The sequence below is a fragment of the Mustelus asterias genome, chromosome 4 (genome assembly GCF_964213995.1).
Source record: "Mustelus asterias chromosome 4, sMusAst1.hap1.1, whole genome shotgun sequence".
Classification (NCBI taxonomy): Eukaryota; Metazoa; Chordata; class Chondrichthyes; order Carcharhiniformes; family Triakidae; genus Mustelus; species Mustelus asterias.
This window is the reverse complement of record NC_135804.1, coordinates 96,367,231-96,395,029: the sequence shown is the minus strand read 5'-3', so window position 1 is coordinate 96,395,029 and position 27,799 is coordinate 96,367,231. Positions and strand designations below refer to the sequence as shown.

The window sequence follows — 27,799 nt, the reverse complement described above, 5'->3', positions numbered from 1 at the left end:
TGTGGGTTTTGGTCAAGGGCCAAAACTTGGTGTTAATTTCTCCAAGTAACTTTAACATTGCTGCCTGAAGTTTGGGTGAATGAATGAGCCAACCCCACATGTAAATTGTCAATTCTTGGCACTGCATTTATTGCTAGGCCTAGTGTTCTATGCTTGAATTCTACTTTTTGCTTTTGTCAACATGGGTGCCAACTATGAGAGAATTTATATGACGCTCTAGGCTGGCAAGTCATAACCAACATTTTCTGAACTTTCATCTAAGCACCAATACGGGATGTTCCATTTCCTGCTTGATTTCTCCACAGTGCAGGGTAATTATTGAGAAGCCCTGTGAACCTGTTTAACAGATGTACAGACTTGTGGTCCAACTGTTGCACTTATCTGGTAACTGACCAGTTCCTTTAGTCAAGGAAGAGGATCTTGGTCAATGATTTTTGTTTAACACATGGCTGCATTCTCAAGCTGATGTATTATGTCCTTGCAGTGCTGGGCCTTGTATTAGCTTGACACTTTTAGTATTGACCAATCAGCATTGTTCACTGTTAGCTGGACTTTGCCTTGCCTGTCTGTTTTTACTGTGGACTAAGAATGTAAGAAATGGAGCAGGGGTGAACCTTTTGGGCCTGCTTCACTAATCCATTCAATCATGACTAATCTACCTTAACATCTCTTAAACCTGCTCTCCATAATTTTCAAATGCACCTCCATCTTGAATAGAACGTCCACAGTCCTCATAGACAACAAATTCTAGGTGACATATTCTGTCTCCTTTTCTCTCTGCACAAAATCACTAAACTTTTAACCTATCTTCAAGGGTCATAAAACCTGTATAAACAAGAAAATCAAAAAACCTGACCTTTTTGCTTTAGTCAGGAATCTACCAAGTGTCACAAACTACCTAAATGAAATTGAAGCTCTTTTACCTTTCTAATGCAAACATTCTTAAATGATAAATAATACAATATTAGTGAAATTGTTTTTGGGGAAAGAGGATTAAACGAAAGCATGGTCCCTTTAATGGGTGATCTTTCAAGTCATGTGACTGGGCTAGAACCAATGGAGCGTAACAAACTGGAGTGAGGGTGTGCATTCCTGTGGCTAGAAAGCTTCAGCTGGAGTTCAGGCAGTCAGGAGTAGGCCTGTTTACTCTTGGTTGTACATCTCAGTCAATGAATCCTTAGTTTGTTACTAGCCACATTGAGTTGCCTCCAGTTACTACAGAGAAATTTTGACTTGGGCATAATGTATAGTGCATAAAGTAACTTTTCAGACAATATAACGTAAAATAAAATATTCAGCATGTTTGGCAGCATTGAAACTCTAGTTCATAGAAATGTTGCTGCCAAACCTGAGCATGAGATTCAACATGTTGGAAGTTCATGGCACTTTCTCGCTGCTCACCATGTGGTTGGTAGACTGATGTACCAACAACATACATCCATCTTTGACTCCAGTGCAGCAGTAAAATGTGGTACCCCAGATGTGCATTTGCAAATGGTTAATTCGGTTTCTTTCCCAGCAAAATGCTCTGCCAAATAACTGGTCCAGTCAACTTTCATTTAGATGATTTTCTAAATATTCACAATATTGCTTGGATGGTAGGATGTTGTATCTCCATCTTGAATTGGCAGCACTGCAGAACACAAAAATAAGATAACTCTGACAATGTACTCTCTCCCAAGTGAGGCAACTCACTGATGCACGGGTAGGAAGGCAACACTTGAATAAGCATGCTAAATCCCTGTCTGCACCATTTGAAAGGACAAACTATGTGCACAGGATCCAAATCATGGAAACATGGAACCCAGCAGTTGAAGTGACCAGTGGTCATGCATTACTTTATTGATTCCAAAACAGGAACAGCATCCTTATTTAACCTAGACACAGGTTGTCATCAGCAAAGATTTCTCATCAAGTTTCCATGTTCCTACAGATAGCTTGATGCCTGAAATTACAAAACCTGTTGGTGTGATTTCTTGCACTGTTGGAATTGAGTAATGTAAAGATCTTTAGAATCTAGGCAAATTCTGAGCTGTCTGTTTGACGTAAAGTCATAGTCATGGAGGTTTACAGCATGGAAACAGGCCCTTCGGCCCAACTTGTCCATGCTGCCCTTTTTTTTAAAAAAAAACCCTAAGCTAATCCCAATTGGCCCATATCCCTCTATACCCATCATACCCATGTAACTATCTAAATGCTTTTTAAAAGACAAAATTGTACCTGCCTCTACTACCACCTCTGGCAGCTTGTCCCAGACACTCACCACCCTCTGAACAAATTGCCCATCTGGACACTTTTGTATCTCTCCCCTCTCTCAAACCTATGCCCTCTAGTTTTAGATTCCCCTACCCTTGGGAAAAGATATTGACTATCTAGCTGATCTGTGCCCCTCATTATTTTATAGACCTCTAAGATCACCCCTCAGCCTCCTATGCTCGAGGAAAAAAATGCCCAGCCTCTCCTCATAACTCAATCCAAGTCCCGGTAGCATCCTAGTAAATCTTTTCTGCACTCTTTCTAGTTTAATAATATCCTTTCTATAATAGGGTGACCAGAATTGCACACAGTATTCCAAGTATGGCCTTACCAATGTCTTGTACAACTTCAAGACATTCCAACTCCTGTATTCAATGTTCTGACCGATGAAACCAAGCATGCCGAATGCCTTCACCACTGTTCATTTGTGACTCCACTTTCAAGGAGCTATGAACATGTACCCCTAGATCTTTGTTCTGTAACTCTCCCCAATGCCCTACCATTAACTGAGTAAGTCCTGCCCTAGTTCAATCTACCAAAATGCATCACCTCACATTTGTCTCAATTAAATTCCATCTGCCATTCGTCAGCCCACTGGCCCAATTGATCAGATCCCATTGCAATTGGGGATAACTTGGAGACATCTCTCCACAATAGAACTTCCCAATCCGTGGCACTAATTCTGAGGATCACCTGCTTTTCCAGCTGCTTTATATGGGGGGACAAATCACTAGCTTTGTCACTGGGTCAGTAGTGATCTTCAAAACATCCAAATGTCTGAAAAACACTCTGGGAACATCTGAACAGTTTTCAATAGGTGTACTACCTTCAACCCTTGGCAGGACTACCTTCATCTCTTGGTTTACTGAAATAAGCTACAGTTCTTTGCTACTGCTCAACCTCTGGATAACATGGCCATTTGTTATTTATGTCCTCCTTTGGATTGTTTTAGTTGTCAAATCTGCTTTTCCCCCATTGCTTGGTTTCTGAGCACCTTAGCCATTTTCTTTCAAATTTCCAGGAAAGTTCATCTGGTTTATGTTCCTCACTCTTGGTATCAAGTTTCAGATTTCTGGTTGTGGGTCTGATCTGAATAGTTGAGAAATCTGTTTTGTCTGGGAACCGTCGCACCCTCTTCATGCAACTGTGTGGTCTCTTTGTGCTCTCCACTCATTGTCCTCTTCCAAGATATGAGTGGTCTTGGTCTTTAATCACCCGGTTTCTTAAATATTTTCAGTGACTTGCCCTCCACAGCCTTCTGTGGTGGAGCATTCCACAGGTTCACCTCCTTCAATGATTATCCTCGTGGCCTACCCGTTCCTCATCTGTCCTAAATGGCCTACTCCCTATCTTGAGACTGTGACCTCTTGTTCTAGAACCCCAGCCCTGCATCCAGTCTGTCCAGCCCTTTTCAGAATTTTAAACATTAACGAGATCTGCTCTCATTCTTCTAAATTGCATCAAATGCAGGCCCAGTTGACCCAATCAATCTTGTCCTATGACATCCTGTCAGTTCAGGAGTCAGTCTGGTGAACCTAGTGTGGTCTCGCCGTACAGTTATCTTTGCTTCTGTATGCAATGAAGGCCAACATACCAATCGCCTTCCTAACTGCATGCTGTAGCTGCACAATCTATCACCATTTTAAAATTAAAAGTTTTTACTTGTTAGTCACAAGTAGGCTTACATTAACACTGCAATGAAGTTGCTGTAATAATCTCCGCACTCCAGCACCTATTTGGGTACACTGAGGAAGAATTTAGCATGGCCAATACACCAAACCTATCCATCTTTGGAGTGTGGGAAGAAACTGGAGCACCTGGAGGAAACCCATGCAGACTCCACACAAGTTACCCAAGCTGGGAATTGAACCCAGGTCCCTGGCGCTATGAAGCAGCAGTGCTAGCCACTGCCACCGTGCCACACTCAGCCTGGCTAAGTCCACTCATTGTGTGTTGGGAAGATGTTGGAGGCTTCACATTCTCACCCAGTTTTATGTAATCAGCAACCTGGAAATATTTAACACATCAAAATTATTGATATTGTGAATGGCTGGGACCAAGCTGATCACTATGGTACCCCAGTAGTCACTGACTGTCTCACTCAATATCTACTTATTCACTCACTTTCCTGTCTGGAAACCAGTTCTCAATCCATGCCAGTATCTTGCCTCTAATCCTATGTGTTTTAGTTTTGCACATTTAACCTCTTATTGTGGGACTTTTATCAAAAGCTTTCTGAAAATCCAAATATGCCATATTCATTGGTTCTCTTATCTTTGATAGTTGCGTCCTTAAATAAAACGTGAGTGAGTTTGCCAAACATGATTTCCCTTTCATAATCCTTCAGTTTAGAGAATATCCAGGCCAGTAAGAATACTTGCCAGGGCCACTACTCGTGTTGAACTGTGGTCAGTTCCACTCTGGTCTCAGGCCTGCTTCCCTTTTACTCACAGTTCCACCAACATCCAGTCCTATGTCAGATTTCAAACATCTGTAAACCCTTGGCTCTCTCAACTCCAGCTTTATTGGCTTCCCCTGTAACAAAGGTAGTGCCAGCTACTACTGGAAGCTGAAGAAGGGTAGAAAAAGAGCCAAACTCCAAATTAAGTACTCTGTGGCAGTCTATGTTCTGTTTTCTCAGGAAATTGATCTGATCAAAGGCCTCGCTGGTGTTCAGCAACAGTTTAACACCCTACATACCAGGCTCTGTTTTTGCACACTAGCTCAGATGTCAACAGCAATGTTTTGTTGCATTTTTGTGCCTGATGTGTTGCCTCTGTTTCTGAAGTTGTGATCAAACTTTAATACTCCACTAGGTCATTGCTTCAGCTAGAAGCTGCTGAATAAACATAACATGAGTATGAAAACCCTGGCAAAGACTATGGAAAAATCTCCCCTCCTGAAAATATATTGCATGATTTTAAAATATGAAACTAGTAAAGTCATTGACTAATGCTTTTTCCCTACTAAATCTGCAGTGATTTGAAGCATTGCTTGATAGCTGGTAAAACTGTCTGTGGAAGCTTGCAAAGGTTGACCCAGACTTATTCTTATAGAAGAATAATGACGATCTGGCAATGAGAGGTTGAAGCTCTTCTTGGGTGCAACCTAGAGGCATCAGGCTATAGGGTGATTCACTTTAAATTGAAGCTAGTTTAATCCTATAATTTAGCTGGCAATATAGACAAGTTTGTTTTTTTTGCTTGGATAAGGGAGCTGTTAAAATCATCTTGCATGAATTCACTTAAGTTTTTAATGAAACTGGCAATAAAAAGCTGTTTAAATCCTGAATTTTCTCCAGGATGAGTGTTAGCTCAACATCCAGGCTGTACCTCTGGGATGTAGGGTTTGCACTGCCTTGATGGGAAGATATATTTTTAGTCATTTCATCCCAGTTAATTCATTGCTACAACTGGAATGAAGGCTGTCTTATTGTCATAAGGTGGGAAATAAGTGATGTTGGGTGAATGTTGTCTTTAAGTGTATTCAGAATCAATAAGCATGGATCGGGATTTGTCAGGTTGAGATCCAGGGCCAATTGTTTAATGCATCAGCCAATTATGCTACACTTGTACAAGTATATCTGCTGTACTTGCCATAAATGATAGATTTTTAAATTCCAGTATAAATTGAAAATTAATTAGCTCATAAAATCCCTACAGTGCAGAAGCAGGCCATTCAACCTATAGTCTGTGCGGACTCCAAAGGAGCATCTTACCCAGGCCCACCCCCATGCCATATCTCCATAACCCCTTCACCATCGCCAATCCACCTAACCTGCACATCTTTGGGAGCAAACCAGAGCACCTGGAGGAAACCATGCAGACATGGGGAGAACATGCAAACTCGAGGCCAGAATCGAACTCCAGTTCCTGGTACTGAGGCAGTAGTGCTAGCCACCATGTTGAAGAAAAAAAGTTGACTCCCTAGGAGAGGATTTTTTGTTTCCATCCATATTTCAGGATGTTCCCAATTTCTTTATTCGCCTTATTGACCTGCTTAAAATTCAAGAATTTTGAATACAACTAGTTTAACTTCTCTGGAAAGAGAGATTTATGCCATGTAATAGGGGAAAAAAGCCCCTTGGGTTTCAGTGTTCAAACTCAAATTTTAAATGCTATACTTCATCAATGTTTGATATTGAGTCTAACTTGTAGTCAGAGAAGATAACTGTTAGGTTGTTAGTATTGGGGTTGGCAGTACTGCTGGGTTTTATAGGCTGGTCTGTCTAGAGTATGTGCATGTGGCTTGCTGTATGGAAGAGGAATTTGCCCTGTTAATCTGGGGGACGTCTTTTCTTGGCTTGTCTACATGAGCCATTTGACTCTGACTGCAGTATTTTATATTGCCTTCCACAGCATGCCTTGTGTTCTATCAAGTAGAATTTGGTTAATCATGTTTAGATCTGTCCCATGATCTGAGATCCTATGAGAATGCTGCTGACCAACATTCACTGGGGGACAACTGGGTCGCTTCAGATTAATGAATTGAAGGGCAGCAAACAGCTTGCAATAAATGGAGCTTTATCTGGCCTGCAATTCTGAAGGTTATGCAGTTCATTTTTAGGATTTGGGATGTTATAAACAGCATCCTGTTTGTCCCTTTTTTTAATCAAGGTTTATAAGTTTGAAATTCAGGATCTTTATTTTCTCATGCTGCTACTTCTGCCCTGCCTACCCCAATGTCCATCTGGTGGTGATTGCTATAATATACTGCATGCATACAAACTTCCCCTCCAGCAGCTGGTGTAATACCAGTCTTTGTACATGCTTTGCCTAGTAAGTACCATCTTTTGCTCAACTGTCAAATAACTGCATTTCTCATCAGCATGTTGTCACATGTATTAGTATACAGTGAAAAGTATTGTTTCTTGTGCACTGTACAGACAAAGCATACCATATGTGAAGGAAAGGAGAGTGTGCAGAATGATAGTCATAGCTAGGGTGTAGAGAAGGATCAACTTTAGTCTGAGGCAGGTCCATTCAAAAGTCTGGCAGCAGGGAAGAAATTGTTTTTTGATAGTTGGTACATGACAGACTTTTGTATATTTTTCCCCGACGGAAGAGGGTATGTCTGGGGTGTGTGGGGTCCTTAATTATGCTGGTTACTTTTCCGAGGCAGCAGGAAGTGTAGACAGAGTCAATGGATGAGAGGCTGGTTTGAGTGATGGACTGGGCTTCGTTCGTGACCCTTTGTAGTTTTTTGTGGTCTTGGACTGAGCAGGAACCATAGTGAGCTGTAATACAACCAGAGTGTTTTCTATGGTGCATCTGTAAAAGTTGGTGAGAATCATGGTGGTCATGCTGAATTTCTTTAGTCTCCTGAGAAAGTAGAGACATTGGTTGGCTTTCCAAACCATAGCATATGCATGGACAGAGCAAGACAGGTTGTTAGTGATCTGGGTACCTAAAACTTGAAGCTCTTAATCATTCCTACTTTGTGCCCATTGATGTAGGTGGGCATGCCCTACACTACACTTCCTGAAATCTGTGACTATCGTCTTCATTTTGTTGACATTTAAGGGAGAGATTATTGTTGCATCAGTTCACCAGATTCTCTATCTCTTTCTTATACTCTGTCTCATTGTTTGAGATCCAGCCCACGACGGTGGTGTCATCAGCAAAATTGAAAATCGAGTTGGATGGGAATTTGGCCATACAGTCAAAGGTGTATAAGGAGTATAGTAAGGGGCTGAGGTCAGGCTTTGCGAAGCACCAATGGGGATAATCATGGAGGTGGTGTTGCCTATCCTTACTGATTGTAGTCTGTGTTAGGAAGACTAGGACCTCCAGTTAGAGGGAGGAGCTGAGCCCCAGGCTATGAAGTTTGGACATGAGTCCCATAGAAATAATGGTGTTAAAGGCTGAGCTGTAGCCTCTGAATAGGAGTCTGATCTGTGTTCTGGGGTTGTGTAGGGCTAGGGAGATGGTGTCTGCTGTGGACCTGTTGTGGTGAAAGGTGAACTGTAGTGGATCCTTGTGTATGCTCCTGATCAATCATCATGTGTTAACTTCCTAGTTTGCCCCATGCATGCATGACTTCCTCTTTTTGTTTTGAATCCACCCCAAATGGAAATTAATTCAAATCTGGTCTAAGGCTAAAGGATAAATGTTCTATCCCATGCAGTCGAGTGTATCACTTTTTCATGGGATAGGGGTGTGGCTGTTCGGGAACAAAATACAATTCTTTAAAACTTAACTCTATTTCCAGGGCAGGAACGGTTTGGTAACATGACTAGAGTGTACTACCGGGAGGCTGTGGGAGCATTTATAGTCTTTGATGTATCCAGGGCGTCAACGTTTGAAGCAGTTTCAAAATGGAAGAATGATCTCGACAGTAAAGTGAGGCTGCAGAATGGCAACCCAGTGCCTACAATCTTATTGGCAAATAAATGTGACCAGACGAAAGAGGGACTTGGTAATACTTTGCCTAAACTGGATCAATATTGCAAAGAGAATGGATTTATTGCCTGGTTTGAGACATCAGCAAAGGTAAGAAGGATTTTTTTTCCTTTGGGGAAGATGAGTTTAAAATTTAGTCCTTAATTCCAAGGATCAGGCTTTACTAGATATGCATGAAAGTCTAGTTTTAAATTACTTTGAAATAATTCCCAGCAAACTCTTCAGGTATGTACCAAATATGATGCATTGCCTAGTTTTGTACTGATTTTATTTGGTTACTGTGGCTGAAGAAATTGAAGTGCGATACTAAGTTGTCTGGGATTACTGTTTTGGGAGGTGGCATGGTGGGTATTATATTAACCCATCTACTGTAACTGGAGTTGCTTTCATGGTGAGTGGTGAGAAGTGACTTGCAGTTAGCTCTCTCAGCCCCATATACTCTAGGGCCTCTCTCTTTTTTTAAACCATCCATCTTGTATGTCGACTCCAGTTGCTTTTGTTCTCCATTTTCATGGTCAATTCCAGTACTCTGAGCTCTTAGAGTCAGAGATTTACAGCATGGAAACAGGCCCCCTTTGGCCCAACTTGTCTATGCTGCCCTTTTTTAAACCCCTAAGCTAATCCCAATTGCCCACATTTGGCCCATATCCCTCTATACCCATTTTACCCATGTAACTATCTAAATGCTTTTTAAAAGATAAAATTGTACCCACCTCTACTACTACCTCTGGCAGCTGGTTCCAGACACTCGCCTCTCTCTGAACAAATTGCCCCTCTGGACCCTTTTGTATCTCTCCCCTCTCACCTTAAACCTAGGCCCTCTAGTTTTAGACTCCCCTACCTTTGGAAAAGGGTATTGACTATCTAGCTGATCTGTGCCCCTCATTATTTTATAGACCTCTATAAGATCACCCCTCAGCCTCCTACGCTCCAGAGAAAAAAGTCCCAGTCTATGCAGCTTCTCCTTACAACTCAAACCATAAAGTCCGGGTAGCATCCTAGTAAATCTTTTCTGCACTCTTTCTAGTTTAATAATATCCTTAGAGGCATGGATGTGGATTTCAGCTGGGGCAGGAGATGTTATAGAGGCAGAAATAATTAATCTGTCTTTGTGCAAAACTGTGATCAGAAGCTCACCAAAAAAACACCACTTTTCCCTCCATAGAGGAGATGCTCCACATTTGATATGATGTGGCAATGCTGGCATTGGAATGGGATGGACACAGTAAGAAGTCTCACACCAGGTTAAAGTCCAACAGGTTTATTTGGTATCGCAAACTTTCGGAGCACCACTCCGAAAGCTTGTGATACCAAATAAACCTGGTGTTGTGAGACTTCTTACTGTCCATGTTTGATATGAATTCAGTAAAATATTTCAAGTTATGGTTTTAAATTGAAATGGTAATCGCCTGTTCCTAAATGTATTCAAATGGATTTTGCTGTTGAAATGATGTGCCTAATATGCCTTTGGTTTGGAAACTCGCATACATGCAAAGCAACTCTGAAATCCAGATGTTGCTGTATTTTGCTCTTTGGTCAATGTTCCCAAATACTGAGCTGCACTGCAGAAATGCACCAAGGCTCCTTGGGCAGAACCTTCCAAACCCATGACCAGTACATCTAGAATTACAAAGGGCAGCAAATACCTGGGAACACCATCACATGGAGGTTCCTCTTTCAAGTCACTCACCATCCTGACTTGGAAATGTACTGCTGTTTCTCCTCTGTTGCTGGATCAAAATACTGAACTCTCTCCCTAACAGCACTAAATACCTGTACACTACACAGACTGTTGCAGTTCAAGAAAGTGGCTCACTAATGCAGTTAGGGATGGGCAATAAATCCTGGCCTAGACAATGATACCCACATCCTGTAAGTCAAAGCTTGGGCATTTCTCAATTCTTAGTAAGTTAGTTTCATGGATTGAGCTTGACTATCCTTGCTACTATGTTGAGGTAAGAATAGCAGCCTTTGACTCTAGAGATCTACAGCCCATCATATCTGCACTGATCAAAGACAAATCACCCAACTATTTTTAATCCCATTTTCCATTTGGCCCATAGCCATGTCTTGGTGGCACGGTAGCACAGTGGTTAGCACTGCTGCTTCACAGCTCCAGGGACCTGGGTTCGAATCCCGGCTCGGGTCGCTGTCTGTGTGGAGTTTGCACAATCTCCCTGTGTCTGTGTGGGTTTCCTCTGGGTGCTCTGGTTTCCTCCCACAGTCCAAAGATGTGCGGGCTAGGTTGATTGGCCATTCTAAATTGCCCCTTAGTGTCCCGGGATGCATAGGTTAGAGGGGTTAGTGGGTACATATGTAGGGATAGGTGGATAGGGCCTGGGTGGGATTGTGGTTGGTATAGACTTGATGGGCTGAATGGCCTCTTCTGCACTGTAGGATTCTATGATTGCAGGTGTGCATGTAAATACTTGTGGTGAGGGTGCCTACATCCCCCTTTCAGGCAGTGAGTTCCTGACTTCCACCTTCTGGGTGGAAAGGTTTTCCTTGTCTCCTCTAAACCTCCTGTCCCTTGCCTTAAATCTATTCCCCATGGCCATTGATCCCTCCAAGGGGAAAAGTTTCTCCCTGTCTCTGTGCCCCTCATAATTTTATACATCTGAATCCTCTGTTCCAAGGAAAGCAACTACAAACTCTCTCCAGACCAGGCAACATTCTGGGTAAATCTCCTTTGCACCTTTTTCAAGTGCTATCATGTCCCTCTTATAATGTGGATTCCAGAACTGTACACAATACTCTAGCTGTAGCCTAACCAGCATTTTGTATAATTCCAGCATAACCTGCTGGTCCTTAAACTCGCTATCTCCTTTAATAAAGGCAAGTATTACCAAATGCTGCCTTAACCACTTTATCCAACTGTCCTATAACCTGGAGGGACCAGTGTACATGCAAACCAAAATCCCTCTGTCCCTCCCAGGGTGCTGCTATTCATGTATTCCATTACCTTGTTTGTCCTGCAAATGCATTACTTCACTTATCCAGATTGAATTCCATTTGCCACTGATCAACCCATCTATATCCTTGTGTAATTTGAATAATGGTATTACATTGGATGTCCTCCAGTCGTTTGACACCTCCTGTGGCCTGATAGTAATTGAAAATTATTGCAATGCCCCTGCTATTTCCTCACTTGCCTTATTCAACCACCTGGGATGCTTTTCATCCGGCCCTGGGGATTTATCTACGTCTGCCTGACCACTCAGAACCTCCTCTCTGTCTCTGTTAATTTATTTAATAGTATCACAGTCCTTCTCCCTAACTTCTGTACATATGTCATCCATCTCACTAGTGAACACTGACGCACAGTATTCATTTAGAACCCTACCTATGCTAGCCCCTGTGCTGTCCCTGTATTCTGCATCCTGATCCTATTTGACACTTGTTTTCATTTTGTCCACATTCTAATTTCACTTTCCTACTTAAACTAGTTTGGCTTCCTTCCAATCTGAGCTTTCCCTTGGGTTCGGATTCCTTTGCCAATCTATTTTACATCCTCCCCAACCAGATGAGCAAGGATGTTAACCCCAGTGCTGTTATGGAAAGTTGCTAGCTGTCTTCACAACAGGAGAGGTGGTATCATTAGGATCAGTGCTGAGTAAATTCTGAATTTCCAGAAAACCCCCAAATTGAGGGAAGAGAGGAATGTTTAATTACTGAGGATGACTGCAAAAAAATTAATTATGGATATGGGCAAGTAATTGACAGCATTGTAAATGTGTATGGTGCATAGGAAGTGTGGGGAGTCACAAGGTGTCATTTGGTTGGGATAAATGAACACAAGGATCTCTGATACAAATGCACCAATTGCCAAAAGTTGCACCACAAGGCCAGTATGGACTGGTTGGGCTGAATGCATGTGGCACAGGAACAGGCTAATGTGTTCTTCCTAACTTGGAAATCCATGGCTGAGTCAAAACTTTGGAACTCTCTCCACACCACACTGATTGCAGTGATCATGGAAGTTGGTGGTTTCAGTCAATTGAATAGGCAATAAGTGCAGATGCTGACTACATATTAAATTTGAAGCCTAAAATAGGATTTTGTTTTGTAAAGATTGAACCTTTGCTTTGGAAACTTGCATACATGCAAAGCAACTCTGAAATCCAGATGTTCCCACAGACTGAGATGCACTGCAGAAATGCTCCTTGGGCAAAACCTTCCAAACCTATGACCAGTACCATCTAGAATTAAAGGGCAGCAAACACCATCACCAAAGCGTCTTTGACTCTTGCTTTCCTGTTCTCTTGCTCCATCATGGATTCTGTTTTGCAGCTTAAACATGCTTTCGTCCTGTCTCCATCTCCCCATGGATCTCACCTGAAACTATTGACCAGAAAATGTTCTTTGGCCTGCCACAATGTCCAATTGCATGATGCCCCTGCTTGTAACTTGAATATTTTAAAAAAGCTGGTTGTTCAATTATGACATTCATTTTTTAAATTAAATTTTGAGAAATTGTGATCCTGGAGATGCTTTGACATTTTGATATCCAGTTTTTAGTGCAGCTGTAAAGTGCTGCATTCTAATAATCAGTGGCCAGACCCCCACAGCAGCATGACTTGCTATTGTGCAGCACCACCTTGTGACGCTGCATGTAATAGCAGCCAGACATGTAGCCCACGCATAAATTGACACTTATTTTCTATCCTTGAGAAGGGGAAGCAAAGCAACCATCTCTATTCTAATTCCTAACTACTCATCTCTGTGCATTTATTCCATTGTTTTCCCATTGCTGTAATGGCATTTCTAAATTGAACAGTATTCCCATGCCTCTACTTACAACTCAAGGATTCTATTAGACTCATCCACATTTTAAATCATGTATATGTGCATCATTTCTCTGCTCCTTTTTTCCATTTAAAGTCTTCCAAGCGCTTGAGTTCTGTATTCCAAGCATTTCCTTGACCTGTATGATGATTTCTTAACTTGGATCATGACTCTCATGACCAGGAGTTCTCTAATGTCAAATAGTCAGTTGGTCAGTGTATTTGACTATCAAACCTGATATGACTGGGTTCAATCTGCATTTGCAGCAATCATTTGGAGTAGTGAATAGGAGCAGCTGTTACAAACCAGAAGAACAGAAATGCGAGCAGGAGTTGGCCATTCAGCACCTCAAGCCTGCTCTACTGTGCAATCAGATCATGGCCTGTCTCCTCCAATGGGTATAGCCCTAATCTGCTCAAACCCACCCTCCATTTCATGTCTTAACAAAGCTCTATGTTTGTAGCAATTCTTCTCTACTCCATTTCCCCTTGCATTTTACTTATCTCCCTAATTATTTAAATCTGCATTCTAACTTTGGTTCGTGTTTGATTACACCCAGATCACTCCATACCACAGCATTCTAAAGTCTCATTGTATTCTGCTTTTCTATTTTCCCTGCCAGAGTCAACCTTGCATTTTCTCATAATGCCATCTGCCAGCTTTTATTCCCCACTCAATCTTTCTAATCCTTTTGCAGACTTGGTTCCCTCTTCAAACTGGTTTTTTTTCCTATCGTTTAGCTACAATACACTCTGCCATCCAAATTATTAATAAATTCAGATCTGCCACCATCGCTTTAAAGCTATCGTTTTATCCTTGGAATTAAACATGATCAGTTATCTCTTCTGATCATCTGCCCACTTATCTTTCAACTATGCTGTGCACCTTCTAGTCTCTGGCTGCTTCGTGCTTTTGAGTAGAGATTGAGTTTGGCAAAAGGATCCAAGATGAAATGTTCCTGTTGAAATTGTGATTTGTATTTGTGCCATTTTAAGGTTCCTTAACAAAATATTATTTCTTGTCCCCTTAGGACAATATCCATATTGAAGAATCAGCTCGTCTCCTGGTGGAGAATATCCTCAATGCTGAAGATAGTGACATCACTCCTCCAGACCCTGACATTATTTCATCCCAACAGCTCTCTCAACAAATTAATAACACCAGTTGTTCTGCTTGTGCAAAGTAAAAGACAGTAATTGGATCACTGACACCTTTTGGGGAGGGGTGGGGGGGTGCAGTGGCTGGAAATTTCAAGGAACTGCAGGGATGACCACTGTGCTCAGTGGGCTATATCTAGTGTGAGAAATGCTGCAATAGTGATTGCCATTCTGCCTCCTCGAAGACATCTGATATGAATCACTTTGTTCTTGTTCAATTATTGTCTTCCATCCCCTTGGAGTACTGGGTCTCCCTGTTTGTTTAAAAAAAATTTTGACATCCCTTTCCAGGGATCTGTTTAATTAAACATGAGCAGTAGGGCCTTGGTATTTCAGGTGGTGAGATAGCAATGGTTTTATCAATGGATCAGTTTGGATTTTTCTGATAAAAGTCCAGTGCAGTTGTCTGTTCAAACAGGGCTTCGGGTTTGACTCGTGTGGTGAAGGGAGAAATCTAGGAACAGACAAGTGAGTGTCCAACTGTCTGGATTGAGTAGGGGAGGAAGGACATCTCTCATTCTCGATGTGCTGTACCTAGTGATCGATCTTTAGATGGCCACCCACTTTTCCAGTGGTAATGGGTAGACTGCAGAAGTGTGTAGCACATTCTTCACCATGAAGTCACATTTAGGAGCTGCTATTGGTGGAAACTCCACCAATATTTGATCCATTTTCCCTACAATTAGGAGTAATTATAGTCCTATTGCAATTACATTCTTGAGCACTATTTGGTATCTAAAATTGGCAAAATCACCCTGTGCATAAGCAAGGATTTATATATAACTTTCCTGTATGCTAAAGTTATAAAAATATTCAGTCATGGTTTTTTTGAGGGGGAAATAGGCAGTCTGGTTTAACTCAGATGGAGAAATGAGTCTGGGTTGCTATTCAGTTCCAACTGCACAGCTTTAGAGCTGGCATGAATGGCAGCTTTTTTACTTTGTTTTGCTAGCTTGTGATTTAATGGGTCGACTGTGATATAGTTTCATTGCCTGTTTTTACAATCCTTCCATTTGAACGTTCTTGCTTGTGTTTGCTCCCCCCACCCCCCCTCCAATTTTTGTGCACTATTGGCATTACAGTTGAATTTTGTGCCTTTTGAACTAGTGGAGTGCTGAAGATCCCAATAAAAGTGTGTGGAATGGGCAAGTGGAGAGTGGTTGTAGAGTAAACCAGTCTAAGATCTAAACTCATCCTATAATTTTTTTTGACCTAATAATCTGTACCACACTTGTGAACTTAAATCTGTAATCTTTTGGTTGTAATTTCCTTTTCCCCACCTTTAATATTTGTATTAAATATTCCCTTTCCGTTGGAGTTGATATGGATGGTTGAACAGAAACAAATGTCTATTTTCTTTTTTCTCGAGGTAGATGACAAACTTGCAATAGTCGGGTGACAGTACACATGTTAAAATGATCCTGACCTTCACATCTGGTCAGGAATGCCTTTGAGGTGACATACCCAAGAAAATGTTTTCCCAATGGTGAAGATGCTGAAATTTACATTTTCTGGTAGTCCAGGAAGTTGAGTTGTATTGTTGCTATTTATTTATTAAAACATAAGACTGCCCAGTGCATCTGACTTTTTTATTTGGTTTGCTTTCATCTCTCCCGCACTTACCTGAACATTGTTGATTTCATTTGAAATGGAAACGGTATGTGAAATGGGCGGCACGGTAGCACAGTGGTTAGCACTGCTGCTTCACAGCTCCAGGGTCCCGGGTTCGATTCCCGGCTCGGGTCACTGTCTGTGTGGAGTTTGCACATTCTCCTCGTGTCTGCGTGGGTTTCCTCCGGGTGCTCCGGTTTCCTCCCAGTCCAAAGATGTGCGGGTTAGGTTGATTGGCCAGGTTAAAAATTGCCCCTTAGAGTCCTGAGATGTGTAGGTTAGAGAGATTAGTGGGTAAATATGTGGGGGTAGGGCCTGGGTGGGATTGTGGTCGGTGCAGACTCGATGGGCCGAATGGCCTCCTTCTGCACTGTAGGGTTTCTTTGATTCTATCTATGAAAGTAGCATAACTCATTGCTCCTGCTCTCTTCCTCCTTTGCCTTCCCTTCCTGCTTTCTCTTGGCCATGCTTCACTCCTTTCTAAAGAACCCATTTGACACATTTTGTTGACTAACTGTATAAACATAGGTAATCTGCCAGTACTCTTAACTCTGACATAACCATCAAACCTCAAACCAGGGAACTAGTAAATGAAAAACTTGGTAAAGCACATGCAGATCAATACCTTGAGTGTTAACCGATAGGCCTACATGCAAAGATAAATGATCCTACAACTAACAAATCCAAGCTTTTGTAATAGCTTTGAAGATGACTCGTTGTGGTTGAGGGAGTATTTAATGAATGGCAGGATACTAGGAAGCTCGGGAGCAGATAAATCTTGAGGTTCTTTTCACATCCCTGAAGGTGGCAGAGCAGGTGAATAGGGTGGTTAAGGCATATGGGACACTTGCTTTTATCAGTGGTGGCATAGAGTACAAGAGTAAGGAGGTAATGTTGGAGCTGTACAGAACACTTCGGCCACAGCTGAAGTACTGTGCAGTTCTGTTCACAGCACTAAGAAGGATCTTGGCTGGGATGGAACATTTGAGCTATAAGGAGTGACTGAATAGGCTTGGGTTGTTTTGAGCAGTGAAAGCTGAGGGGATGTGATTGAGGATTTTGGACAGGGTGAATAGGAAACAGCTGTTCCCTTGGTTCAGGGTTCAATCATGAGGGACAGGAGATTCAAGATTTGTGAAAAAGTTCACTCCACATGGTGAGAAACTGCCAGGCAAGAGACAATCTAACCACTACCTCTTGACATTCAATGGTGTTGCCATCACTGAATCCCCACTGTCAACATCCATGGGATTACTATTGACCAGAAACTAAACTGGACTCACCGCAAACACAGTGGGTACAAGAGCAGGTCAGAGGCTAAGAATATAGTGCTGAGTAACTTGCCTCCTGACTCCCCAAAGTCTATCCACCATCTACAGGGCACTCCAAGTGCCATGGAATACTCTCCACTTGCCTGAAGCTTGACACCATCCAAGACAAAGCAGCCTGTTTGGCACCGCATTTACTCCCTCCACCACCAACGCACAGTACTATCTACAAAAGATCCATAGACAGCCCAAAACCACTTCCATCTAAAAGGGCAAAAGATATGGGAACTCCACCACCTGCAGGCTCCACTCCAAGTTGATCACCATCTTGACTTAGAGCTGTTTCTTTGCAATCACTGGGTCAAAATCGTGGCATTTCCTCCACAGCATTGTAGGTCAACCCACAGAGTGTGGACTGCAGCATTTTAAGAAGCCAGCTCACCACCACCTTCTCAAGGCTCATTAGGGATGAGCAATAAATGCTGGCCAGCCAGTGACACCCATGGGCAGCAGGGTGGCACGGTAGCACAGTGGTTAGCACTGCTGCTTCACAGCTCAAAGGACCTGGGTTCGATTCCTGGCTTGGGTCACTGTGTGGAGTTTGCGCATTCTCCTCGTGTCTGCATAGGTTTCCTCCGGGTGCTCTGGTTTCCTCCCACAGTCCAAAGATATGCAGGTTAGGTTGATTGACCATGCTAAACATTGCCCCTTAGTGTCCTGAAATGTGTAGGTTAGAGGGATTAGCGGGTAAATATGTAGGGATATGGGGGTAGGGCCTGGGTGGGATTGTGGTTGGTGCAAACTTGATGGGCCAAATGGCCTCTTTCTGCATTGTAGGGTTTCTATGATGTCCCACAATTGAATAAAAAACAGATCAATGTTTTGCCTCCCCTGCGATCCTCACCAATCTAAGATGCCAGTTTTTAGATCATTTATTTATGCTGTAAACCTCTGACTCTATTTACTCCAAGCTACTTGATAGGATGTGGCTAAGTGCTTTTGATGCACAAGATCCTGCCAACATCTTGGCTGTAGTACTGAACATATGCTTCCTGCCTAACTGCCCCTATTTAAGATATTCCAGTATTACTGGAAACTTATACAGGCATATCCTGTCCAGAACTCCAATCTGGCCAATTATCCCTGAGAATAGATTGATGGGGTGGTATAGACCATGCTGTCATGGGCCACTTGCTCAGTGATGCCTTGCTTGAGTTCTTCATGACCAATCCACTTGAGACTAGTCTTTGTCCCAACGGGGGCCAGAGGTGAGGCTGGGAACGCTGGACATAAAGGTTGTTTGCGACACTGCTATGTTAAGGAGTACGTTGATAATGGAAGGGTTGGATTGTTGGTGAATGAGTGAAAGCTTGTCACTCTTGAGTTCTAACTAACGCAGAAAAATGGTTGTGGTGGTGTAGGTCTGTTATCTCACTTCCATGCCATTGCTGCAGGAGTTCTTCAGGGTAGTGTGGAGGTTGCCACTGCACCCTGAATTTGAACTATATCACCATTCATTTACTGTCACCAGGTCAAAATCCTGGAACTCTGTGGTTACAGCACTGGGTGTTCTGAGTTCTTGACGACAGGCCTGAATGGCTTGGTTGCTACGGGGACAGTGAGGTGCAGATTGATTTTACTGGAATAGAGGCCAGATGATCGTATCTATGGACAATGGCGAGGGCATCTGTGGTGACTCCCTGGGTAGATTGTTAGTCTCACAGGGAGATGTTCAGAAATGTCAGCTTTTGCAAATGGTTATATGTTAAAGTGTCTATTTAATTCCATGATAGAATAGAGTTGAGGTTCTAAAGGATAGCTGATTATCATTTCTATTTGGATTCAAGGAGCATGTGACTGGAGATGCCAGTGAGATTGGTTTTTGAGAAGGGAAGCGTCAATAGCAAAATGTTCTCCCAGAATCCCACCAACGACCCACATGGGTCCCTAGCAGCAGGGCTTCCACCCGTGACAAAATTCTGCCCAGAATGTTTGCAACTGTGGTTGACTGTTCCATTAGATCTCGGCTCCCTTCCGTTGAAATGTCAAATGTTTAAATAGTTAATTAATTTTCAACATCACACATTAAAGGATGGTCCCTCGCTCTTTGGTGTTTCACTGATGGGTCTGTAGCTCAAATAACCAAGATTACGTCAAATATACCTTCCAAACCCATAATCACTACCACCTAGAAAAAACAATGGTAGCAGATTCATGCGAACGCAACAACTACACGTTGTCCTGATATGGAATTATAATGTTCCTTCAGTGTTTTTGATTCAAAATCCCAGAACTACTTCCTTACTGGAATTCGGGATGGACAATAAATGTTGGCCTTGCTACTGATGCTCACATTCCATAGGCAAATCAAACAAACGCTTGAGATGTCCTAACAATTATTCCATTTTAAACTGTCCTCAAGTTGTGACTGCAAATCATAGTTGTATCGTACGTTGTGCAAAAATGTGGTAGAAATGCGCCAACTGACTTGGGAAACAAACATTGTAACATCATCTGCCTCTGAAATACCTTGTGCTGAGTTCCTATGGATCATAGAATCATAGAATCCCACAGTACAGAAGAGGCCATCCGACCCATCGAGTCTGTACCGACCACAATCCCACCCAGGCCCTATTCTCGCAACCTCACATATTTACCCTGCTAATCCCTCTGACACTAGGTTTAATTTAGCATAGCCAATCAACCTAACCCGCACATCTTTGGACTGTGGGAGGAAACTGGAACATCCGGTTACATATTATGTGTGCCTGTTCGGATACACCGAGGGAGAATTTAGTATGGCGACACACCAAACCAGAACGTCTTTCAGAATGTGGGAGGAAACCAGAGCACCCGGAGGAAACCCACGCAGACAGGGGGAGAACGTGCAAACTCTGCACAACAAGTGACCTGAGGCCGGAATTGAACCCGGGTCCCTGGCACTGTGAGGCAGCAGTGCTAACCTCACTAAGCTCAATTTGCAGACATTGGTTTTTGCACGTGGACAGAAAACAACATAATGCAAAAATAATGCACTGTACCTAAATACATTTATAATCCATGACCATATTTTTTAAAATGGCATTTGAATAAAATCATTCCTTTTACAAGCGAGTAGTAGGAAATTACAGCAGCCATTTTGTGGCATTGTAACAAGATTTATAGACAACTTATTTGAAAGGGATGGCAGGAAATTGGGAACCAAATTGCTCCTCTGAATGGTAGCACTGTAAAATGTAGTGCTGAACTTACTGCCTATTCCCTCCTGCAGCTATTTTCCTGTGGACCTTTGGGTGGGCAGCCCAAGTGATATCTCATTCCCTTATATTAATTATGATCCAATGACACACACAGGCAATTTTAGATTGTGATGGATGGTCCGTTCTGCTCATTGGTAACCAATATTGAGCAGCCTAACCAGAGGTCCTTAAAGGCACCACCTCAGCTTGCTCGGAAGTTGGCTTAACAAACATTACAGGGATTGGCAAAGATATGGATATCAAATTGCTGATGTATTAAATATTTTAATTGTGGCTTTCTCATTAACCAAGACGAACAGAAGATCTTTTAGGCAAAAGGCTTCCAAATCGTGTAAAACATAGAAGGTAAGCATCGAGTACATCAGAAATTGGAGCTATGTTCCAATGCATACTTAATATTGTGCAGATGGTTATGCATGAGATCAGTCAGAAAGGTCACCCCTTCCCAAAATAAGCAGGCACAGTATGAGCATAATAGTATCCAGGAGACAAAAATGAACTGGCTTGATAAAGATAGTAAGAAGTTTAACAACACCAGGTTAAAGTCCAACAGGTTTATTTGGTAGCAAAAGCCACAAGCTTTCGGGGCCTTAAGCTCCTTCTTCAGGTGAGTGGGAATTCTGTTCGCAAACAGGGTATATAAAGACACAAACTCAATTTACAGAATAATGGTTGGAATGCGAATACTTACAGCTAATCAAGTCGTAAAGGTACAAACAATGTGAGTCGCAGAGTCGCTGAGCAGAAACTGATAGCCAAGTTCCGCACACATGAGGACGGCCTCAACTGGGATACTGGGTTCATGTCACACTATCTGTAACACCCACAGCTTGCCTGGACTTGCAGAGTCTCACTGGCTGTCCTGTCTGGAGACAATACACATCTCTTTAACCTGTCTTAATGCTCTCTCCACTCACAGTGTTTGTACCTTTAAGACTTGATTAGTTGTAAGTATTCGCATTCCAACCATTATTCTGTAAATTGAGTTTGTGTCTTTATATGCCCTGTTTGTGAACAGAATTCCCACTCACCTGAAGAAGGAGCTTAAGGCTCCGAAAGCTTGTGGCTTTTGCTACCAAATAAACCTGTTGGACTTTAACCTGGTGTTGTTAAACTTCTTACTGTGTTTACCCCAGTCCAACGCCGGTATCTCCACATCTTGATAAAGATAGAACAGGAATTTCTGTCAATATCAGGCTGTGTGGTGTTGATCCAAAGGTTACAGTTTATATTTTTTTTGAAGGAATGAAGTAGCATTGTGGACTCAGTGGGAGTGCTTCAAAAGTGTGGCAGATTCATTGCTCCAGTGTTGTTTAATCTGTTAACATCCTTGGAAAATATTTAAACAGATTCTGGCATTGAATTTAAGATGCTACTTTTACTGAGGCACAATGGTGTTCCACTATTTGGTGGCACAACAAAAGGACATGTGTCATTACATGGCTCTGAGTACAGCAAATCTCTCAGTTGTGTCTATATTATCAGGGCCATCAAACTATGTGGGTGGCACAGCGCCAGGGATCCGGGTTCGATTCCCAGCTTGGGTCACTGTCTGTATGGAGTTTGCACTTTCTGTCCATGTCTGTGTGGGTTTCCTCCGGGTGCTCCGATTTCCTTCCGCAGTCTGAAAGATGTTCTGATTAGGTGCATTGACCCAAACTGGTGTCGGAGTGTGGTGACTGGGGGAATTTCACAGTAACTTCATTGCACTGTTAATGTCAGCCTTACTTGCGACTAATAAATAAACTTTACTTTTACTTTACTTTACTTTTTATCCAAAGGCTTTTTGATCATGAATATCAGAGAGTCATGATGCCAGCAACTCTATTCAGTCAGTGTCTTCAATGGTGTAGTTTGTAGGGTTAGTGTGAGGGCATTTTATCTGAACAGGGCCGGCAGATGCACACACTGCCATTTGTGGATCTGCAGCACTGTTACTGGAAAGTCCAGCATCGGCCTACTTCCCGCAAGTGAACCAGCTAGCATGCTGTGGTACTAATGCTGATTTTTTTTTAAATGCACCAATCTTCAAGGGGGATTTTTGGATGGTCTGGCCAACAACACATCAAACTCCCTGGACCTCATGTTTAAAACAAAACTGTTACTGTGTAATGAAGAAATCAACCTAGGCCTCATCTCAGCTGGTTGGTTTTCAGTATGATGTTGTAAAACCCTCTGTACTGTCGATGGGAGTAAATGTATTCTTTGGCCGAACTTGATCAAGTGGAACAATGTCTGTTTAAAAGTCCAGTAAGAAGTCTCACAACACCAGGTTAAAGTCCAACAGGTTTATTTGGTAGCAAATACCATAAGCTTTCGGAGCGATGCCCCTTCGTCAGATGGAGTAGTTATCTGTTCTCCAACAGTACACAGACACAGAAATCAAGTTACAGAATACTAATTAGAATGCAAATCTCTACAGCCAGCCAGGTCTTAAAAGGTACAGATAATATGGGTGGAGGGAACATTAAACACAGGTTAAAGAGATGTGTATTGTTTCCAGACAGAACAGCTAGTGATATTATGCAAGATCACGGGCATTCAGCCTTGGATCTTCAGGTAAGCGTTCTCCAAGGCGGCCTTCACAACACACGACAGCGCAGAGTCGCTGAGCAGAAACTGATAGCCAAGTTCCGCACACATGAGGATGGCCTAAACCGGGATGTTGGATTTATGTCACATTATCAGTAGCCCCCACAGCTCGCCACAGCTTTCCCCCTGATCTTGCATAATATCACTAGCTGTTCTGTCTGGAGACAATACACATCTCTTTAACCTGTGTTTAATGTTCCCTCCACCCATATTATCTGTACCTTTTAAGACCTGGCTGGCTGTAGAGATTTGCATTCTAATTAGTATTCTGTAACTTGATTTCTGTGTCTGTGTACTGTTGGAGAACAGATAACTACTCCATCTGACGAAGGGGCATCGCTCCGAAAGCTTATGGTATTTGCTACCAAATAAACCTGTTGGACTTTAACCTGGTGTTGTGAGACTTCTTACTGTGCTTACCCCAGTCCAACGCCGGCATCTCCACATCATGGTAGCACAGTGGTTAGCACTGCTGCTTCACAGCTCCAGGGTCCCGGGTTCGATTCCCGGCTCGGGTCACTGTCTGTGTGGAGTTTGCACATTCTCCCCGTGTCTGCGTGGGTTTCCTCCGGGTGCTCCGGTTTCCTCCCACAGTCCAAAGATGTGCGGGTTAGGTTGATTGGCCAGGTTAAAAATTGCCCCTTAGAAGCATAAATTAGAGGGATTAGCGGGTAAATATGTGGGGATAGGGCCTGGGTGGGATTGTGGTCGGTGCAGACTCGATGGGCCGAATGGCCTCCTTCTGCACTGTAAGGTTTCTATGATTTCTATGATTTCTATGTTTAAAAGTCGTCAGATATTGTTGAAATCTTCCATTCAGGGAATCCTGAAGGGAAAAATCAGATTTTCTCTGCACGGTGAATGATATCTTTTGCCAATGAAAATCAGATTCGTCAGCATAACATTTTAGACTAAATAAATTTCGTAAAATTGAACAAAACAAACATTGAATTAGAGTTAGAAACAGAGCATCAGTGTCATTTAATCAAACATGAAACATTGTGGTGGCTTAGAAACTGGTGGCTACCTGCCAAATAGCTCCTCATATCAGTGTTAATGTACACAATTTATATTTAAAATGATCTCAGAAAGTATGATGAATTATTGTGCATTTCCTGAAAATCCAATTTCCTATTAATCAGATTTTGTAACTCCTTTGGACAATGCCTTGCATGATCCTGCTGCCAAATTTCTCTTTTTGGCTGGATGATCGCGATTGGGGCAGTCATAACATGGTCACTTATTATTGCCACTCCCTGTTCCCTGGCGCCATTTCCAGAATTTTCTGCTGGAAATTACATTAGACATGCAATGTACTTGCTCAAATGCGGGCAGGCGTATTGTAATTGGGCACAAATAATGGGAATGGATCTATTGACACACACATGCTGGGTGTGAGGAGTATGATGTGTTTCTGGTTTGCAGTCAGCCTCAGGAGTGACTTTAAAAGTTGAAGAGCTGGCCTCCCCAGTATTGGCTAAACATTTTTTCCTCCGTCTGTTTTGGACGGTGCCTTCAACATGTGGGTCAGGCATGGGATTAGAGCAGAACATTCTGGGACTTGTATGTGGATGGTGTGTTTGTGTCATTCCAGCAGATGGTGGAATTTTTCAAATATTTGTAAATTCAAGACTTTGTGCGTAGGGCCGACCCCTAATTTCCAATGCTCCCACCTCATGCCTCCATTGACATCTTCTTAGTGCCTTCTATTACTATGCGTGGTATCATTTCTGTTCTTTATTCTCAAATTCTGTCCCAACAAAACTCTCCATCAGTGGTTAAATCTTTATGGGCAAGAGATCTTGGGGAGGAGTTCTCGGAGGAGGATTGGGACATGGTGCTGGATGTGATACAATGTAAACTCCTTCACAGGGCATATCTAACTAGGGTTAGACTCTGTAGAATGTACCCAAACACAAGCCCCATTTGTGAACGGTTTCGGCAAGCTCCCGCCACCCTCTTACATATATTCTGGGTTCGCCCATCACTGTATAACTACTGGACATTGATATTTGAGACAATTGCGGCAACGCTAGATCAGGACATAACTGCACCCCCCCAGGCTGCCCTGTTTGGGGTCGTACCTTTAAATCCGCCGCTGCCGAAATTCCAAGCGGATTTTGTAGCTTTCACTGCACTCCTAGCAAGACGACTAATCCTGTTTAGGTGGAAATCAGGTGCACCCCCGATGCACTCACAGTGGGTGCAGGAGGTGGTAGATACCATTCAGCTGGAGGTGATGAGGTGCACGCTACATGGTTCTATAAGACCTGGAAACCATTTATAGTGCATGTTGGGACACTGCAGTTGGAGCCGGGTGAGTAGATACCTGATGGCCCCAGGACCCCGGGTGCTCCGATAGACCCCCCCCCCACCCAGCCCCGATTGGTGGATGTGCCCTGGCCCTTTCCCTGAGTACACCCGCCCATCCTGCCGAGGTGTGGGGACCAACACGAGAACTTTTCTCTTTTCCCTCTCACTCTCTTTCTTCTCTCTCCTTCGCTGTCTCTCTTTTCTCTGCTTGCTAGTTTATAGCTGGGCTGTTTGGGCGCTCAGTTGGTTCTCCAGTGGCGTTCCTCTGCCTTTTTGTTGTCATATTATCACCGTCATTACCGGTGCAATTAGATGGGAGCTGGGCGGGATGGGTGCCGGGAGTACCAGGGGCTTGACCCCTGGCCACGGGGAGCCCTGTGCCCAGTCGCGTTGGAATGTAGACCCGGGCACTGTGTGGATCTGTGTCTGTGTTTGTTTGCTTTGTAAAATATAAGAAAATTTTCAATAAACATATTTTAAAAAAGTTGAAGAGCTGCTTTATTTAATGTGGTGAATTACATGAGGCAAGATGGGGATTTGAGTTTCTTTTATTGAATTGTGAAGTGCCTTGGGATGTCAGACAATGTTAGATGTGCTATGTAAATGCTAGTTGTTGTTCATTCTGCTAATACCAGCAGAAATGTCCAGTGACTCTGGCCAAATTATATCAGTGATCTTGAGGCTAGGGACCGGATTTTTGCTCCCGAGTCAGGAACACAATGTTGGGAAAATACCGGCTCCACAACACCCAACTCAGGAGAAAGCATCCCAAATGTCAGAATTTCATTCCGGGGGAGGGGAGTGATTGGAGTTGGGCCTGTCGTCCCCCCCCCCCTCCCCCCACCCTCCCGCAGGAAAGAATACCAAGGTGGTGCAAAGCCATGTTGTTTAAAAGGCACATCTTGGTGCTCTGGGATTTTGTCCCAATAAATCCAAGCCCCCCCCTCCCCTCCAGCAACGCACTCCCCATCCCAATCTATGTAAACTCATACCACTTCATGCCACCACCCCTCCTTGGGCCCTCATATTCTCCATGCCAAATTATGCACCTCATACAGTCCATGTTGACTTAGTTCCAACTCATGCCAACCCATGAACACCCTTATCCCCATAAGCCTTTATAACCTCTGTGCCAACTCACCCAGTGTCCACCATGGGCAGAAGACAAGAAACATGCTGATTTAAAAAAAACCCTATCAGTATCTAATTGTATTTTTTAAAAAACATGTTTTTGATTAAAAAAAACATTCAATACCTTTAAATCCCTACAAGTAATTAATCCTCTATAAAAAACAAATATTTGTTTCCATAGCCCTACATCAAAGACAGCTAATCTCTTTACAACCTCTCTGAGCTATAATCAAACTGAATATACAGCCCCTCTTCACTGATGATAGGTTGTGGGAGCAGTCAAGTAGCACTAATCCAATAATAGCTCCCAGGCTTATGTCGACAAACATCTATTAAAATTGCAACTGCAGATTGGCTGATTTTTTTTGGAAAATTTAAAGGACAGCATATTTGAATGGCTTGACAGTTCCAAAGAACATGTCCATGTTTTCCACACATTCATGTCTATTCTCACCTCTCCAAATATCTTCAGCAGATTTAGACATTTCCCTCAAATGTCTAAAGCCTTCAAGTTGTGTTTTAGAAACTCAGGTGACCAAAATTGCTTTTGCTTGAAAGCAGTTGCACTTAACTGGCCTCCATTAACTACAGAAGTGTACCCCTTGGGTACCCCTTGGCTTTGAAATGTGTCATATTCAATCAACACTTTTCATTTGGCAATGTATTGCTATTTACAAAGCTGTTTATTCAGAGAGTCCAAAGGGATAATGTACATTATTTTGCAATTTGATACCAAGAAAATATTTTCTTGGAATGAATTTAGTGCAAAGGGATGCAAACTTTTGAAGAACAAGAAAAATCAGAGCAAACAAATAGTAGAAAGAGTTTCTTTACTCAACTAACAATTCTTTATTTGGCAGGTTATTCCAAATATTTAAGAGTGAAAGAAGGAAGTACTACGAGGTGAATTATTTGGGGTAAAGGAGTATAATCTTCAATAGAATTTCTTGTTGCCTTTTTTGTTCTTGTGTTACATTTTAGGCATGTAGGTATAATTCTTTGTTATTCTCTCTTGGTTGAATCCG

The 27,799-nt window shown here is 42.6% G+C and overlaps 1 protein-coding gene across 3 annotated transcripts in view; it reads left to right on the top strand.

Moving 5' to 3' along the window:
- Positions 1-27,799, top strand: part of LOC144492871 (ras-related protein Rab-38-like) — a 94,084-nt gene that overhangs the window by 12,057 nt on the left and 54,228 nt on the right. For 2 of the 3 annotated variants that reach the window (XM_078211417.1, XM_078211416.1), the window contains 2 exons: positions 8,467-8,747; positions 14,473-16,170. In XM_078211417.1, the coding sequence (XP_078067543.1) occupies positions 8,467-8,747; positions 14,473-14,628 (437 nt within the window). In that variant the 3' untranslated portion in view covers positions 14,629-16,170. Of the gene's footprint in view, positions 1-8,466; positions 8,748-14,472; positions 16,171-27,799 lie in introns of those variants that run through there. The other variant, XR_013497647.1, reaches the window with a different exon arrangement.